Here is a 17,573-nt window from a genome sequence, read left to right as displayed (position 1 = left end):
TTTACATTTGTCCCCCTGCAATCATTTTCAATGGTCAAAATCAATGCTATGGGGCGTTTACAGTGGTCCCCCTGCCATCATGGTCAATGGTCACAATCATTGCTATGGGGCGTTCATTGTGGTCACCCTGCCTGTATTGTCAACGGTCACAATCAATGCTATGGGGCGTTCACAGTGGTCCCCCTGCCGTCATTGTCAATGATCACAAACAATGCTATGGGACGTTCACAGTGGTCCCCCTGCCATCATTGTCAATGATCACAATCAATCCTTTGAGTGTTCACAGTGCCCCCCCTGCCATCATTGTTAATGGTCACAATCAATGTCATGGGGCGTTCATAGTGGCACCCTGCCATCATTTTCAATGATTACAATCAATGATATGGGTCGTTCACAGTGCCCCCCCTGCCATCATTGTTAATGGTCACAAGCAATGCTATTGGGGTTCACAGTGGTCCCCCTGCCATCATTGTCAATGGTCACAATCAATGCTATTGGGGTTCACAGTGATCCCCCTGCCGTCATTGTCAATGATCACAATCAATGATATGGGGCGTTCACAATGGCCCTCCTGCCATCATTGTCAATGATCACAATCAATGATATGGATCGTTCACAGTGGCCCCCCTGCCATCATTGTCAATGGTCACAATCAATGCTATGGGGCGTTCACAGTAGTCCCACTGCCATCATTGTCAATGATCACAATCAATGATATGGGGAGTTCACAGTGGCTCCCCTGCCATCATTATCAATGGTCACAATCAATGCTATGGGGCGGTTACAGTTGTCCCCCAGCAATCATTGTCAATGGTCACAATCAATGCTATGGGGCGTTTACAGTGTTCCCCCTGCCATCATGGTCAATGGTCACAATCAATGCTATGGGGCGTTCATAGTGGTCACCCTGCCAGTATTGTCAACGGTCACAATCAATGCTATGGGGCGTTCACAGTGGTCCCCCTGCCATCATTGTCAATGGTCACAATCAATGCTATGGGGCGTTCAAATTGGTCAACTTGCCATTATTGTCAATGGTCACAATCATTGCTAAGGAGGTTCACAGTGGTCCCTTGCCATCATTGCCAATGGTCACAATCAATGATATGGGGCGTTCTCAGTGTGCCCCTGCCATCACTGTCAATGGTTTTTATATCAATGCTATCTTTTTATTTGATGTCATTTTACATGTTGTATTAATTGTCCATTTGATATTTCAACAGCTATTCATAGAGTAAAGCAATTTATTGTGTGACGTCATGTTCACAGGTTGAAGGTTGGAATGACGTCACGCTCGTGTACGACGGTCAGACGTTAACAGGCATCGTGGAGAACTGGAAGGGTTTCCACCGGTCGTCCGTCAACCTTAAAGGTTCGCTGTACAGTTTAATTGAGACATGATCCTTAAAATATTTCCTTTACAAAGCTTGATTTCAATTGTGTTTAATATTCATTTTCCAATGTTATTTTTTTCATATTTTAACATGTACAAGCAGTGCGCAACAATCAAAAGAAAACTAGTGTTAATAATTTCTGCAAATGTCAAGGTTGAAAAAATATTTTTGACGTACATATGTATTAGTAATTTTCCATTCCATTTATATGTTGAATATTCTTTCATCTCCAGGAAACGTAGAGCGGCGACAGGCGGGGCTGCTGGTAGGATCATGCGAGGGCTTCCAGAGTTTCCATGGTGAAATCGATGACGTAAGTGACAGATTTTACTTACATTGTAGGAGGAGGGTTTATGGCGCGTAATCTTGTTTATGTGTGTGTTCCTTTAAAGAAGTTTAGCTTTGTTTTATGAAAAGCATATTTCATACGAAACTGATGAACATGACTCTATTCATGTGGTTGTGGCTATATTATAAACTCCTGCTAACTTCCCTGCTACTCCTGGTAGCTTCCTTGCAACGTCTGCCAAATTCCCTGTTACTTCTGGTTGCTTCCTTGCAACTCCTGTTAACTTCCCTGCTACTCCTGGTAGCTTCCTTGCAACTCCTGATGACTTCCCTGCTACTCCTGGTAGCTTTCTTGCAACTTCTGATAACTTCCCTGCTACTCCTGGTAGCTTCCTTGCAACTCCTGCTAACTTCCATGCTACTCCTTGTAGCTTCATTGCAACTCCTGATGACTTCCCTCCTACTCCTCGTGTTTTTTTCTGGTAATTTTCCTGATATTCCTGGTGCTATCCTGGTAACTTCCCTGTTATTTCTGGTAAAGTATCGGTCTATTTTGGTCTACTATTCCTGGTGCTATTCTTGGTAACTTCCCTGCTATTCTTGGTAACCTCCCTTCTATTCTTGGTATTATTCCTGAAAAGTTCCTGCTACTCCTGGTTACTTTCCTGCCGTTCATGGTAACTTTTTTGCCATTCCTGGTAACTTCCTTACCATACCTGGTAATTTCCCTGTTATTTCTGGTAACTTTTCTGCCGATCCTGGTAACTATGCTGTTATTTCTGTAACTACCCTGCTACTCCTGGTGATAATCCTGGTAACTTCCCTGTTATTCCTGGATATTCCCTGGTATCTTCCCTGTTATTCCCTCATCTTCCTGGTAACTTCCCTGCTATTCCTGGTAACGTCCCTGATATTTCTGACAACTTCCCTGCTATGCCCGATATCATCCCTGTTATTCCCTGCTATTTCTAGTAACTTCCTTGCCAATTTTGGTCACTTCCCTGCTATTCCTGGTATCATCCCTGATATTCCTGGTAACTTCCCTGCTATTCCTTGTATCATCTATGCCAATCCTGATACTTTTCTGAAATTCCTGGTAACATCCCTGCCAATCTTGGTAACTTCCTTGCTATTCCTGGTAACTTCCCTGCTATTCCTGGTTACTTCCCTGCTATTCCTGGTTACTTCCCTGCTTATTCCTGGTACATTCCCTGCCTTTTCCTGGTAACATCCCTGCCAATCCTGATACTTCTCTGAAATACCTGGTAACTCCCCTGCCAATCCTGGTAACTTCCTCTGTAATTATTGTACTTCTCTGCTATTCCTGGTAACTTCCCTGTTATTCCTGGTAACTTCGCTGCAATTCCTGGTTACTTCCGTTCTATTTCGTTTCAATATTGATAACAACAACTGGATTCTTATTTCTTTCAGTTGACTGTCTACAAATGTTTGACGCCCGAAATTCAAGCTCTTAGAGATCAGGTTTTACAGAAAAAGAAGTAATTACTGACAAACATTTATATGTATATATGTGAGTGTGTTGTGAAAAGGACAAATTTTGCGAAACACTCGCAAGGTGCATCTTTAATATTGTTGCGTTGTATTTCCTTATTATGCACATATCATTATTAAGTTTGTAGTTTGAGATAGAGAGACATGACTGTAAAGTTTTGCTGAGATAAGTTTATTAAAATCTTAGAAACGTAATCTCAAATGTAAATAACTAGTCGTAGCTATTTATTGTTAGAGAGAATCTTGTTGACAACAAAGCTTTAGCATTTTCTACTGAGCTGATTTCGAGTGTTTGATATGTATACAAAATAAAAATACAGAATATTTGTTGTAGTCGTTATGGATCTAGTCATTTTAGTCCGTCTGTTTTTCGACATAAAATAGTCGAAACATGGTCAAAGCCTTTGTGTCGGTGTCTGTCGTGTCGTTGGTTTCGTAGGATGAGTGAAATCTCTTTGACCTTGACCGTAGCTCACAAACTGTTTAATATATTAGAAACATGGTTCATGTGATGTTGGCGACAAAATGCATATGTTCAAAGCAGCCGGGCGAGGACACTCGCTCTGTGTCGCTCTTATTATCCTTCCCTTTACTATTTGGCCTCCCGACTAACAACCATCCGCTTCCGGTCATTTTGACGATGCCTTTTCTTATTGTCCTGGAAGGGCAAGAATGCAGTGTTTTGTTCGTGTATCCGTCTTTTCGAAATTCCGTTAATAGGTCTGGAGAGATCCCAACAACTGACTAAAACTCATCAAAGGATTTCAAAAAAACTTCACAAAAACACCACATGAAGACGATGTGCATCTAGTGTATTTTTCAGCTACATGCCTTCAAGGTCAAGGCCACAAATACCTTCAAGATCTAGGCTAAATATAGGAATCAAATATCAGATGTCCGATTGTGTATGTGTCAAATGTCAGATTGCTACTTTGGTGCCCACTTTATTGTAAGAATATGGAAATAACTTGGCACAAGCGACGTCTTCAATTCGAGCTTATAATGCCCGCACCAATATGGTTGCATTATTCTCCATGTGTGACCTAAACTGAAAGTGTTGATGCCAAAGAGGGTAATTTACCCGCACAGGTTGGTAGAGTATACGCTACTTTCAAACCTGAATGCTGTGGAAACCGATAGATGAAATCTGGATGGTTCCACAGGGCCGACATTATTTTTTACAAAAGAAAGGGCTCCCATCTACCACATCGCTGGTCTCCATCGGCTGCATACAATATATCTTCATCCCAATAGGGAGCCCCGTGCTCTCCGCATGAATCGCTCGCCAGCAGATCGAATATTATTGTTCACCACTTAAAGTCACTATAACTGGTTTTCAGCAAGCCATTAAAACAGATTTCAAGTCATCCATTAAAGAAGGTATCCAGTCAGCCATTAATTCTGGTTTCCAGCATGTTTCCAGCCAGCCTTAAAACCAGCCAGCAATTTAAACAGGTTTCCAGCCAGCTATAAAAACAGGTTTCCTGCTAGCCATTAAAGCAAGTATCAAGCCAGTCATTGAAACAGGTTTCGGGCCAGCTTTTCAAACTCGTTTCCAGCAAGCCATTAAAACATGTTTGCCATAAACTAGGTCCCCAGGTAGACATTTAAAGATGTTTCCAGCCAGATATAAAAAAGGGTTTCCAGCCAGCTTTTAAAACATGTTACCAGTCAGCCATAGAAAAAAGGTTTCCAAGTAGCCATTAAAACATGCTTCCAGCCAGACATTAAAAAGGGTTTCCAGGCAGCCATTAAAATAGGTCTCAACCCAGTCAGCCATTGAAAGCATGTTTCCAGCTAGCCATAAAAAAGGTTTCCAGCTAGCCATAAAAAAGGTTTCCAGCTAGCCATAAAAAAAGGTTTCCAGCTAGCCATTAAAAAAGATTTCCAGCAGGTCATTAAAACAGCTTAGCAGATAGCTTCTTTACGAGGTGTCGACCTGGCTTGGAAAATCTCTCGGAATTAATAGCTTTATTCAATGGCGATATATTATGATGTATATAATGTTATCCTGTGATGGTGTTTTATAGGTTATCATAAAAGCGGTATAGTTTATGAAATAAGATCGGAATAACTGTAGATACATTATCAAATTCTTAACGGTATTTGAATCATACGGATTTGATAGGTTACATGCTGTTTTTTTTTACTTTTAAGACAATGAAAGCTTTTAAGACAATGAAAGAAATGCTATATCAGTTTATTTATAAACTAAACAGAGAAAGAGATGCTATGACATAAATGTACTCATATGTACATCATTTTGATGAAACTGTGCGGAATGAAACAACAAATAACGAACAATATTATTTCAACAAAATCGTTAAAATACTCTCAAACATTACTGGCATTAGGTGAGAAATAAAACAGAAAAATAAACAGTTGTCATTTTTCCGGTCGGATCCAAATTAACAATATATATGGATAAACCCTCAAACTACGGCTACTATAAGTCACATCACATTATCATTTACGAATATGAACGTATCTGCCTGCGTGGTCGAGTAAATACGTAATGCCTTAAAAATCGGATACATATTTCCTTATCCTGAAATACACTGCTTTCTGATTCTCTGTAACTCAGTACCATCGTTTAATACATATCACCAACGTTTTACATCTATTTACATTAATGACGCCTTTTCTGTAAACTACGAACTATTGCCGCTTTCAATTTTTGTCATATAAACCGCTGCTAAAATCACTCTTAACAACAAAAACAATACGAAGAACACCCTGTCAAAACCACGTGACATATCCTCCCATGTCCACTTCCGGTCTGTGCCTCGCCCACATAAAGTGCCCGTGTCACCCCACGCGCGCGAACGCTTCGCCTTACGAAAGTCTTCCTTACTCGAGGTAGCGAAGCTGTGGTCAGGGCTGATCGTTTTCAGACTCAAGCGGCGCTTGATGGGGTTCTTCGCCCCATTTACCGTATGAACCACTTCCGGCACCTCCGTGGTGGTTGTGTTTGGAGTCTCTATATTTGACTCAATCTCCGACTCACTGGTAGGGGTCGAGGCAGAGTTAGAGTTGTCTTGGTTTGAACCAACACACGTAACGACGGTGAGAAAGGCTGTGAACCGCTGTAACAGTCTGCTCATTGGCTTCCGTCTGTCTTTATTGTGATAAATTCTCACCACGAAAATTGTTAACACCGTTTCTACCACACTTACTGCCACTAAAGCCTTCAAATACGTACCTGAAATGACGTAATATACATCAGTGGTCTCTATAGAAAAAATGATAACAGTCTTCGCCTGATCAGACACAAGAACACGAGGTGAAAATAAAAGTATATGTATATGTTTAAGTCAGGTAAGATTAAATGCGAAACGATGGAGTAAGAGAAAATACCCTTTAATTTTTGTATTCTCATGTTGTTGTTTTGTAAAACCAAATCCAAATGTAAATAAAAACAAACAAATAACGTTCAAACTTAACAACAAACCGACCATATGTCAGTTGCCGATTGTAGCATCAAATCTCAGTTATTTTTCAACTTTACATTGACCAGTAGATAATGCAAATTTTATTATTACATATCTTAGAAACCTACCTATAACTGGCGATGGGTTACCAGAGAAGGGTATCTCCTCGCTCAGGAGGTTTATAAACAGCGCCTGTGCAACCAGGATCGCAAGGGGGACCAAGAGCTTCCCGGAAGCCTCTGACGGCACAAGGAAGGTGCTTATCCCGAGAAAGGAGGAGAGAAGCAGCGGCGTCATCAGCGCCCCCTGCAGCGCCCCGGACGTCAGACGTGTCAGCTCCAATGTGTACGTTACTTTGCTGCAGATTGATCAAAGTCTTATAGCTATGTCAAGCGATAGATAGAAGAAGTTTAGACAGTGCTACATTCCACCAAATCTTCAATAGTACAAAAGTTCAACAAAAGCGTAAATTGCTTGCACTGATTTACAGATGCGAAACATTACTTGTACGTGTATGCTAACCTGCAGTACATGTTACGGATGCTCTTAAAATCGTACTGCCTTCAGACGTAGCATTAATGACGCAATTTATCACGTGGTATACACACACTATTTTATATGGTTGTTGTACTTTGCGGAAGTTTTCGGGAAATGACGTCATCATTTGTGAATAGTGAAACAATGTGTTAAACAGTATTAAAAATTCAAGCTTTCCATAGCCAAAGCATAAAACTGTTGAGAATTGATGCCTCCCTTATAACAATATCCTAACTTGACGTCTCACGTACCTTGTATGTTACATGTACACAACAATACTAGGACATTTTGACGAATGTGTTATTTTATAGCAAACAAATGATACATTACGCTAAAATGATTTCAAATAATCAAAAATAAAATTGTGACTGTCTTGGATCTTTTCCTATCCGATATATAACCAACTTCTCATACGTGTACATAAAGACAAAGCGATACTTAATTACTGCGTTAATATTATTTACAGTCACTCACCTGAACGATGACGTAGCATTTGCGTCATAATCGGATGAGTCAACTGAATGTGACGTTATTTCCCATTCGTCATTTCCGGTTAACTGGCTTGTGTCAGCGTTCTCGCCAGTGAAGAAGACACTGGCGCTTGGATAGACCGAACTTGTAATAACTGCAAAGCAACACAAAACAAATAAAACGCATTGCGCCAAATTAAGAAAAAGGCATACACGTCAAAGGTAACGAGACTAAAAACTTGACAAGACAACTAACACAGGTTATATAAACGTTAATACAGTGTTTCCGGAATGCATGTGCTATAACCTTCATTTAGGTACAAGTAAACGTAACCCCTTTTTCAACGTCACAATTATGAATATGTGTCATATATACGCTCTGTAGAGCTCTATAGGGAAGGAAATGTACATAATGCATGCAACATTCAAGCTTAGCCTACCCAGTGTGCAGGTCTGGACGTCGTACGGGAAGTACTGTACATCAACTGGGCAGTGGATCGTGAACTGACCGGAAGAGGACATTTCCACGTAGCCCGTGCTGTTCACCTGGAACACCTGTTCACTTGATGTGTACGCATCCTGGTCATGCCTACGGGGCAGACAGAATAGTGGCTAAACTTGGAAATTTTTAATTTGATTAAGTTGTTCAAACAAAAATATTTTGTCGGCGCCTTATATGTTTCTTTCTTTCTAGAGCATTTTTATAATCGACAACTTTACATTGGCGAACGGTAGTGGTGGTGATGATAATTATTTAATGATGATGATGACGATGGTGATGGGCACACAAGATACAAGAATATTGATGATAACGCTACAACTCACGCGTTCTGTACAGATATCCTTGGATCCCAGCTTCCGTCGGCGTCAAGGTACATGGTTTCAATGTCGGAGAAGTCGGTGGGAGACCAGGAGTACCGTCCGTCCGTCCAGCCCTGTAGACAAACACTTTTTTAAATCTGTCATCGCGTTGGTGAGTGTTCGGTTTTATAAGTGCACGCTGTTAAGTGTGGCAACCTTTTACATCATAGTTTACAGGTCCATTACTTAAATAAAATGATATTTTCTACTGAAAGACATTGGCAAACGCCAAAATATAAAAGTAACACACTCTTACCGCTTGAATCCAGACGGAGACTGAAAGTTCCTGGTTATGCACATCCTGTAAATATGACAGTTGAAAAAAACATAAGAACAGCATAATTACGATACTGTAAGAATTTGTTTAATATTTAAAGTAAACTTTCAATGACAGTGATGTTGCAAGCAGCCGTAGAGGGTGAGACATACCCAGTGTCTCTACACGTAAAGTGCAGATCAGACACTCGGTCGGATGCAAAACGTGTAGATTGGACACAGACGTTTGGGCCAAATGCACAGAGTCCAGATCGGACACGGTTAATGCAGGTTCACATTTTCCTTTAAATCCCCACAAGGCACACAAAGGCCACATGGGCCATCAATATTTACAAAACACATTGTCCACAATGTGATGACATTTTCCAAAACCTTTTGTAAATGTTGAGCTTGATATGGTAGTTTCTACACGTATCGAAGCATATTTTTTGTCTCTTTTGTAAACGAGCACTTTTTTCACAAACTATATAAACTTCCCGTTTTTAGCTTTGCTTGATTGCTGATGATTTTTATTAAACGAATTTATATGTAAACGAAATTCAAATCAGAAAAAATACTCGTTTGTGTGAACTTGGCCTAAAGCATATTGTCTATATTTTAAGCGCAGTACAACACGTCTGCAAGCGGACCGAGAGACGATGGTAAATGCAGATGACGTAAACGACATCGTGTGTGGAAATATATTTGAGTATAGCATTCGGATGTATTTGGACAATTTACATACTCCAAAAGCGGTACGTACAAGTCCGCTGCAAGTTGATCGCGTAGTAATTTGATTTAGCTGTTAAACTTTATGACTCAACTCTTGAGAATCTCAATTATGTTTGCAAAAAAACTCTTCACGGCCAATCAATTTAAACTTAGATCAATAAATACAACTCTTAAACAATATATTTAATAAATGATTAAATTAAAAAATTTACGAACTACTTCAACTGATGTACCGGCATACATCCGAGGTTGTTTTCGATAAAAATGACAGTGGAGCTCCGAAACTGAGTATAGTTTGTTTGACAATACACATTTTTCACGAATCGATTTATTAAAATGTGTGGACAGAAATGATTTGTGAATATTGTGGTCCAACATGGCGGAAAGTGTTGGCTCGCGTCCGCTTCGCATTCGGGGTGTCATAGTTTCGAGCTCCATGCATGATGTATTACCTCTCTTCCGCCGATGAAGCGTTCTCGGTGTGCCGTTTTAACAATCGAGCTTAAATGAATTGGTAGTAAGTTAGACTATACACTGAACTTATAGTACGACGAGGTTTGGTATTTATTTATTAGCTAATAATTGCAAAGAATGCAATTTCCGGCATTTTAGTCCAGTTTGTCAAAAGAAAATAAATTAAAATGAATTGAAAACATTAAATCCCAAGTGTTTATGCACCATATGTGTATGGTGTACGGTGTACGGTGTTTGTTTCTTATTTCTAAAAATAACATTCAATAACCTAGACTTTAATTCTTATATCAGTTTTGCAATCTTTAAAGAAGTTCAAATCTTTGTTCGGTTACGATGTGTTCACAGACAGTGCCTTTTATTACATGTCTATTGTTGAAGGATAAGCCAGATGTAACTTCGAAATATTAGCCTCTTCTAAGCGCACTCATGTCTTAAAGCTACTTAGTTATGTAACAATGCAAAACAAAATATCAATTATTAACAAATCGATAACATGAGAAAACACAAAATGGAAACTGGTTCCAGGCTGACGGGGCCAACAAACAATAACATTTTGCGTCGGATTCCATACTACAAACACTAATGTCGTTTAAAAAAGCTGCTATGACAGGGCAGGCATTGCCAATTGCTATTGGATGACCGTTTTTGTAAACAATGACGTATGTTCTACAAACGATGTCTTTAACTATTTTGTACACAATCATTTCCAAAATTACTAACCTGGAGTTCCCAAATTTCAACATGAGACTAAAATGTTAAAGATTGGCTAGTACCAAGCCATGTGTTCCAATGACATTATTGTTGTTTGTGTTGCTTTTTTCAAATCAAAATTTTATATCTTTACGATTAAAATATAATATCTATAAAATATTCATAAACAATTTGGAACAGGCGGAACTCGATATAATGCAAGAATATGCCAAATATGAGAAAACACACCCACTCAGAAACTCAGTCTAGGTCAGTGACAGCGTCAGAAACGCAGTAAAGACCGACAGAAATTAAGAACTATACAGAAGAAAAAAAACAATGGGTATACAACAGTTCCCAGGGTTTGGATTTGCACGAGAAAACTGCGTACATCCATATACGTTTTTTTTAATATTGGTGTTATTTTTTTACTCAATATTTTCTCTAAACAAAAATACGGGTAAAAAGATATATCCTAGCCTCGGTGAAAGTTGACTTCTAAGCTAAATGTCAGATAATGAACAAAATGCTCAAAGGCAATCAAGAATACTTTTCAAGGAAAGGCCCCAAAATACCGAAACTACTCAAGTCCAATCTCATTCTTTCACTCGTTAAGAACACCTACTTGCGTCCAGCATAGCTCGGATTGTATTGTTCGGGGGGGGGGGGGGGGGTGTAAATATATGAGCTCTAGTTTTGAAATGACATTGAAAGCTCTATACGCAGACCAAGCAGAAAATACTCACACATCTCTGTACATGAAACATTCAATTTGTATCATACTTATGTCTGTGATTCACACAAATTGTTCGTGCCCCTACTTCGAAAGTGCAAACGATCATTAAAGTATTTTGATTTTGCTTAATGTAGTGATATTATAAAATCAGCTTTGTTCCCGTATTTGTCAAATTATGACAACTAGTTTTCTTTAGAGTTAAAGCGTACCTGCAAATAAATCCGTTAATTAACTGCTATAACATAATGTACATATACATGGCTTATGTTTACTGCCGTATGTAGTACCCGACAACAAATAAATATTGACTTGACTTGAAGTATCTAAGGTAGCCTACGTATAATTATTATTATTATTATTATTATTATTGTTATTATTATTATTATTATTATTATTATTTTAGATGTCTGGTAACCATACATACGTTGTTATGTGCAGAGCAAGAAAATTATACCAAACATTACAAAGTGCAGTTCAAAACTCATTATGTCGAAGCCGTCGGGACCTTGGAAACTATTTCGAGAAAACGAGCACTCGACAAATCCGAAATACAAAAAGTATGGCACCAAACCCAACACATTTTAGTCCGAATTATGTCTATTGTTTACATCCGCAATTGAATCGGTCTTGTTAAATATTTCCGTCGTGAAAACCGAAGTGTTATTTCAGCTCCTGTGAACGTAATCTCAAAGTATTTTCCATGGTCCCGACGACTTCGACATTATGACATTATGAGTTTGGACCGTAGTTGTAAGGAAATTGAACGACTGCAAAATTGGTCATTTAACGTTCGATTTCAGTCAAAATAAAGAACCGCAATTACTTACCAGATATTTTTAATAAATGATCACCAAGCAATGCCCTTTCAAATGATACCAAATGTACCCATTAGTACTAGTGCTTTGATGAAATGAAAAACTCTGTACAACCGTGTGCTGGTGGATTGCCCGTACAGCTGGGCATACAGCTGGGAAAAATTGTCCATGTTATCACTGTTACTATTTGTTATTGTATGCATGAATATGATAACGAACGGCTTTTGTTAATACTTGTTCCAATATTAGTTCATTTTAACCTATACGCTTTTATTTTCAGGTCGCAAGCTCATTGTTATTTGTTATGTATCTTTGTTGTTCATGTCAGAAAATAGCTAATTGGGCTAATGTTTCTTGTTAACACATACCCGACTTTAAAAAAAGATTCTTGTATATTATATCTAGTGTTGTATCTTATATCTTATGTTGTATCTTGTACATCGGTTACCCTAGGACAAAGTTTCAGAAAGAGTTGTTTATAGTAACGCATAGACGTCTTTCTGTTAAAAGGTAGGTAAAATTGCTTTCATCACGGTGAGTTGCAAGGAGTGAAATGAAATTAATATTATTTACAATTGACCAGTTAATTATCGGACAACAAAGATCAAAGAACTAAGGTTAAATAAGCCTGCCTAATCCAAATCTCATTTTGGCGTTAGTCCGCGCTAATCCTTCTCTAAAACCAAGGTGTGTTTTGAAAAATAGCAGGACGCCTTTAGATGACAACTACAGAAAAGATTCAGTCACTTGTAACAGATTCGGAGTTACGGAGCAAGATAACAATTTTAATGAAAGAAGACTTAAGTGGTCTGGAGAAATTGGCTCTCCAAGTAGCATCAAACACTTTGCTTAGTTAGATATTCACAATCCAAGTATTTCATCAGAAACATACACCATTGATATCTTATTGACAAAACAATAAGTTTTTCATAACGAAATCATCGTCGAAATATCTTTGACACTAACAGGAAAATGTTCGCCAACTAACATTCATAAGAGTATTTCAGAAGTTCGGATAGAGTAATAACTGTACTATATAAATAATAATAGTCTTCAGAGCATTTGTTTCATGTTATGAAAACCATGGAAACATTATCCAAATTTCATAACCAGGGTTAAAAAATGTAAAAACAGCCTTTTCCCGAAGTTACATGACAAAAAACATACATTCACTTTCCAGTATTGGAAACTACTCATCTCAGGTAAATTAACCTTTGCTGATTTTCTAGATAAGCCTACCTATAATTTGGAAAACGCTATAATACTTTACTATACTATACAATACAATGAATATTTATGAGTGGTCGTTTGGAAAGCATGAAGTACAACATTTTATGAAAATGGCCTTTTCCGTTAGATTGATTCATTTACAGAATGACAAGTAGTTAGACTTAACTAAGCGGCATCCTTTGAACGAGGGTCGATTTTCAATCAATGATCACTAAGGACCATAAATTATATAACTACACTATATACTTGTGTAAGAAGAATACTTTACCAGATAGTTGATGGCGTAAATGCCGAGTGTCAGGGTAACGTTGGTAGTGTCGGACGGACGGACGATGCTCTGAAAGCCGAGGGTGAGAGCGGTATACAGGTTGTTGGCACTGATGGTGGAGTAGGACAGTACACACGGGGCTGAAAGTATGCATACTTATACATAAACATCATAATGCGGTATATTTATTAAAAGTTAATGCTAGCACAGGACAAGGTCAGTGCGAGATATAGATTATTGACACTGATAGTGCTAAACATGTGTGTTCTGTCAACCTGTACCTTTCCAAACAATTACTTATTAATCCTGTATCGGTGCATAAAACCAGTTATGTAAACATATATAAAAAAGTAAACAAAAAGTAAGTAAACCTAAACAAAAGGTGTGTTTTATTTATTACGTTTAGGTAAACGAGCGTTTGCTAGGTCAGTGTGCAGGTTGATAGTATGAGAATACAATTGCAACTATTATAGAATGATGGTGTTCTCTGAGACGGTGTGGAGGTCAGACGTAGATATGAAATCTATGGAAAGCGTTTCATTGAGGCGATATGTATATGAACATCGACGAAAATATGCTTGTTGACACTGTGAGGGACGTGGGAAACAAAAAAGCTGTAACAAAGTTTTGTTCAGGGTTTTAGTTCCAAAAAAGGCATCATGTCGTTGTTGTTGTTTTTTCTCTTTCTGTCGCTGGAAGATAATTCGAGAGCGAAATTGTCCATAGTAAGAAAGATTGTGAGAGAAAAGTTCGGTTATGCATTGAAGAGTTCTTAGATGGGAATTTCCGAGGCTGTGTGATGTAATGTAATGATGTTACGTAATGATGTAATGTATAATGATGTAATGTCTGACATCAAAGCTATGTATGTAAGCCTCATGAAATGAATGCATTTTATAGAGAATATTGTTTATATTTCCGGCGTCTACATTAAGACAGGTTTCAGCATAAAGGTTTCCAAACGATACATGCCGAGTTGCTCCGGATATGATACGAGCTGCTTCCAACTGAATCCTTGCAATATGTATGTGGAAAAACTACAGTTATAACATGAACTCCGTTCAATACCACGGGAACAACACCAATCACACAGAACAGAAAGACAAACATCCACACACCAGAAACAAATATTCCTGCTGTACAACCGTAATGGTATCGTATGCTGATTCTGCGTATTTAAAAGTTGGGCGGATGAATGTTTTGTACATGATTTCAAGAGAATCTCTGAGCGCGAATTTAAATTTTCTCAATGCGTAGCCATGCGTTCTGCTTAATGCTGGAAACGTGATCATTTCAAGTTTCAGATGGTGATAAGGTTATGCCGAAATGCTTATGGTTTCCAACTTCCTGGACAATGATGTTGTTCTTCATTAGAACGTACGGATTGAACGGCTTGTTGCAGAAAATAATAAAAAAAACATGTTTGTGAATAATACGTTCGACAACTTTACTCACACTCAACAACGATAGTACAGACATGCGCGAGTTTCCACTGTCTTGGGACTTTCCCAGTTCTCAATACTCAAAGAAATCATGAAGAGAGCTGCTATGGGAGCAGAAAGTTCTGATTGGACTTCTTTCAGTACATTACATTTTTTTTAGAATTTAGCCACCAGGGGCAACTTCTAGAAGTGTCACGTGAAAATCTGAAATGCTTGGATAATTTAGGTCTGTTACAGGCGTTGGAAGTTGATGCATTTGTTTTGCTTTTTGTAGGCGTTATTCGCTTAATAATTGATTAACGAATTCCAGGGCAAACCCACACAGGCTCACACGTTCGAATTGTAAAAGTTTTATAAGGTTAAGTTCACGAAAAAGCAAAGTAGTTTGTCGGTATAGATTGCAATATAAACATCTATATTTAGATCACTACAGCACTCTTAGTCGAAAACAAAAAATAGCGCATGAAGGCGATCATAATTCGTTTTATATCTGGTCATACTTGAGTTGGCAATAAATAAGACAGTCTTATCGACATGGTTGGTAGAGAAAAGCTTCGCCAACTCAAGATATTGAGACTATATCTGTTGATGTGACCAAACATATATCAATGAGAGGTTGAGAATGTTCCATTCAAGTATTGGTATCCTTAATAAGTTGAATAAGCACATATCGAGAGGATATGTTTTTCAATTTTCATGGGTAAGACGCGTGGTAGTGGAACTCTTTCTTATCTCTAAGGCAAGCCTTTTTGGCAAGACAATTTCAACATACTTCGTAGTAAAACATAATCTTAGCTTTGGGTAAAGCAGCTTTAGATAGGAGGATCTCGAACAGTATTAGTACAGAAAATTTATCTTAGCTCTTGGTTAAACAGTTTAAGACCAGACGATCTTGAACACACTTTGGTAAGAGATCTCTTTCTTAGGTCTTGGTCAAGCAGTTACGATCTCGAACAAACTTGATAAAATATTTTAGGTCTTCGTTAAGAAGATTTAGACAATTCTATCTCGAACACACTTTGTAAAAGATCTCAATCTTAGGCCTTTGTTATGCAATTTAGGACCAGACGATCTCGAACAAACTTTGGTAAGAGATCTCAATCTTCGGCCTTTGTTATGCAATTTAGGACCAGACGATCTCGAACAAACTTTGGTAAGAGATCTCAATCTTAGGCCTTTGTTATGCAGTTTAAGACCAGATGATCTCGAACAAACTTTGGTAAGAGATCTCAATCTTAGGCCTTTGTTATGCAGTTTAAGACCAGACAATCTTGAACAAACTTTGGTAAGAGATCTATATCTTAGGTCTTGGTCAAGCAGTTTAAGACCAGACGATCTCGAACACACTTTGGTAAAAGATCTCTATCTTAGGCCTTTGTTGTGCAGTTTAAGACCAGACAATCTCGAACAAACTTCGGTAAGAGATCTCTATCTTAGGTCTTGGTCAAGCAGTTTTAGACCAGACGATCTCGAACAAACTTTGGTAAGAGATCTCTATCTTAGGTCTTGGTCAAGCAGTTTAAGGCCAGACGATCTCGAACAAACTTTGGTAAGAGATCTCTTTCTTAGGTCTTGGTCAAACAGTTTAAGACAAGACGATCTCGAACAAACTTTGGTAAGAGATCTCTTTCTTAGGGGTTGGTCAAGCAGTTTAAGACAAGACAATCTCAAATAAACTTTGTAGTGGAACTGTACCTTAGCTCTAGGGTCAGCAACTTTAGACAATACGATCTCAATCAAACTTGATTAAAGATCTCTAACATAGGTATTGGTTAAGCAGTTTTAGACAAGACAATCTCGAACAAATTTTGCTTTGGAACGTTATCTTAGCTCCTGGGTTAGCAGTTCTTGACATTGAAACGCTTTCCATAAATTGTACATCCTCGTCTGACCTTCCCATCGTATCTGAATTATTTTTGGACTTATATATGTCATCATTCCCAAACCCTATTTTGCCATTTCACTAGTAATTTTAAAAGAGTTCAATCAAAAAGTATGAGCCAGCCTTAAGTCCAGCCAACTACCTACCGGTGAGCGCTAGAAGAAGGAGAGCGACGTGTTCATGTGGTGAGCGCATGGTGGTGAGTGCTAGTTGCAGGCATCACAATATTGCAGTTTATCCATCGCAACTTTCACAACTATTGATACTGGAATGGCTAATCGTTTTCCATGTTCTTTGTATTGCAATAACGCATTCCAATCTTACTGCTGCTCAGAGAGCATTGACTGGTATATATGTAAGATATTCCGTGGTATTCAAGTTAAGATATTTAGTGAGAGCAAGTTAATAACTTGATTAAAAAATACACACAAATATAAGCACTAAAAGTCTTTATTTATTTGTTTATTCCCAAATTGCCAAGAATCTTGCTGCTAAAACAATATGAAAACACTTTTTAATAATTCATTTAATAATACATGTATTCATATCGACTACA

The 17,573-nt window shown here is 38.3% G+C and overlaps 2 protein-coding genes across 2 annotated transcripts in view; one reads left to right on the top strand and one right to left on the bottom strand.

Annotated features, from left to right (window-relative positions):
* Nucleotides 1-3,520, top strand: part of LOC128241298 (uncharacterized) — a 43,020-nt gene extending 39,500 nt beyond the window's left edge. Inside the window, exons 44-46 of the mRNA XM_052958234.1 lie at nucleotides 1,270-1,372; nucleotides 1,628-1,707; nucleotides 3,114-3,520. Coding sequence (XP_052814194.1) covers nucleotides 1,270-1,372; nucleotides 1,628-1,707; nucleotides 3,114-3,185 — 255 coding nt within the window. The 3' untranslated portion in view covers nucleotides 3,186-3,520. The remainder of the gene's footprint in view (nucleotides 1-1,269; nucleotides 1,373-1,627; nucleotides 1,708-3,113) is intronic.
* A 2,013-nt stretch (nucleotides 3,521-5,533) lies between these two features.
* LOC128241297 (neuronal acetylcholine receptor subunit beta-3-like) lies at nucleotides 5,534-17,212 on the bottom strand. The gene is made up of 8 exons (XM_052958233.1): nucleotides 17,164-17,212; nucleotides 13,694-13,833; nucleotides 8,750-8,794; nucleotides 8,458-8,567; nucleotides 8,073-8,221; nucleotides 7,637-7,787; nucleotides 6,754-6,983; nucleotides 5,534-6,396 (listed from the first exon to the last, which is right to left on the bottom strand). The coding sequence occupies exons 1-8, from the start codon at nucleotides 17,210-17,212 to the stop codon at nucleotides 5,846-5,848; spliced, it is 1,425 nt and encodes a 474-aa protein (XP_052814193.1). The 3' UTR covers nucleotides 5,534-5,845.
* Between the last annotated feature and the right edge of the window lie 361 nt (nucleotides 17,213-17,573).

Source organism: Mya arenaria, chromosome 7 (genome assembly GCF_026914265.1).
Source record: "Mya arenaria isolate MELC-2E11 chromosome 7, ASM2691426v1".
NCBI lineage: Eukaryota > Metazoa > Mollusca > Bivalvia > Myida > Myidae > Mya > Mya arenaria.
This window is presented reverse-complemented; position numbering and strand designations above follow the sequence as displayed.

Excerpts from the sequence above, each read along its gene's own strand:
- LOC128241297 (XM_052958233.1), bottom strand. The coding sequence starts at position 17,212 with ATGCGCTCACCACATGAACACGTCGCTCTCCTTCTTCTAGCGCTCACC. Across the intron at positions 7,788-8,072 it reads CGTCCAGACCTGCACACTGG|TTATTACAAGTTCGGTCTAT; the intron begins GTAGGCTAAGCT and ends GTTGCTTTGCAG. Across the intron at positions 6,397-6,753 it reads TAACCCATCGCCAGTTATAG|GTACGTATTTGAAGGCTTTA; the intron begins GTAGGTTTCTAA and ends ACGTCATTTCAG.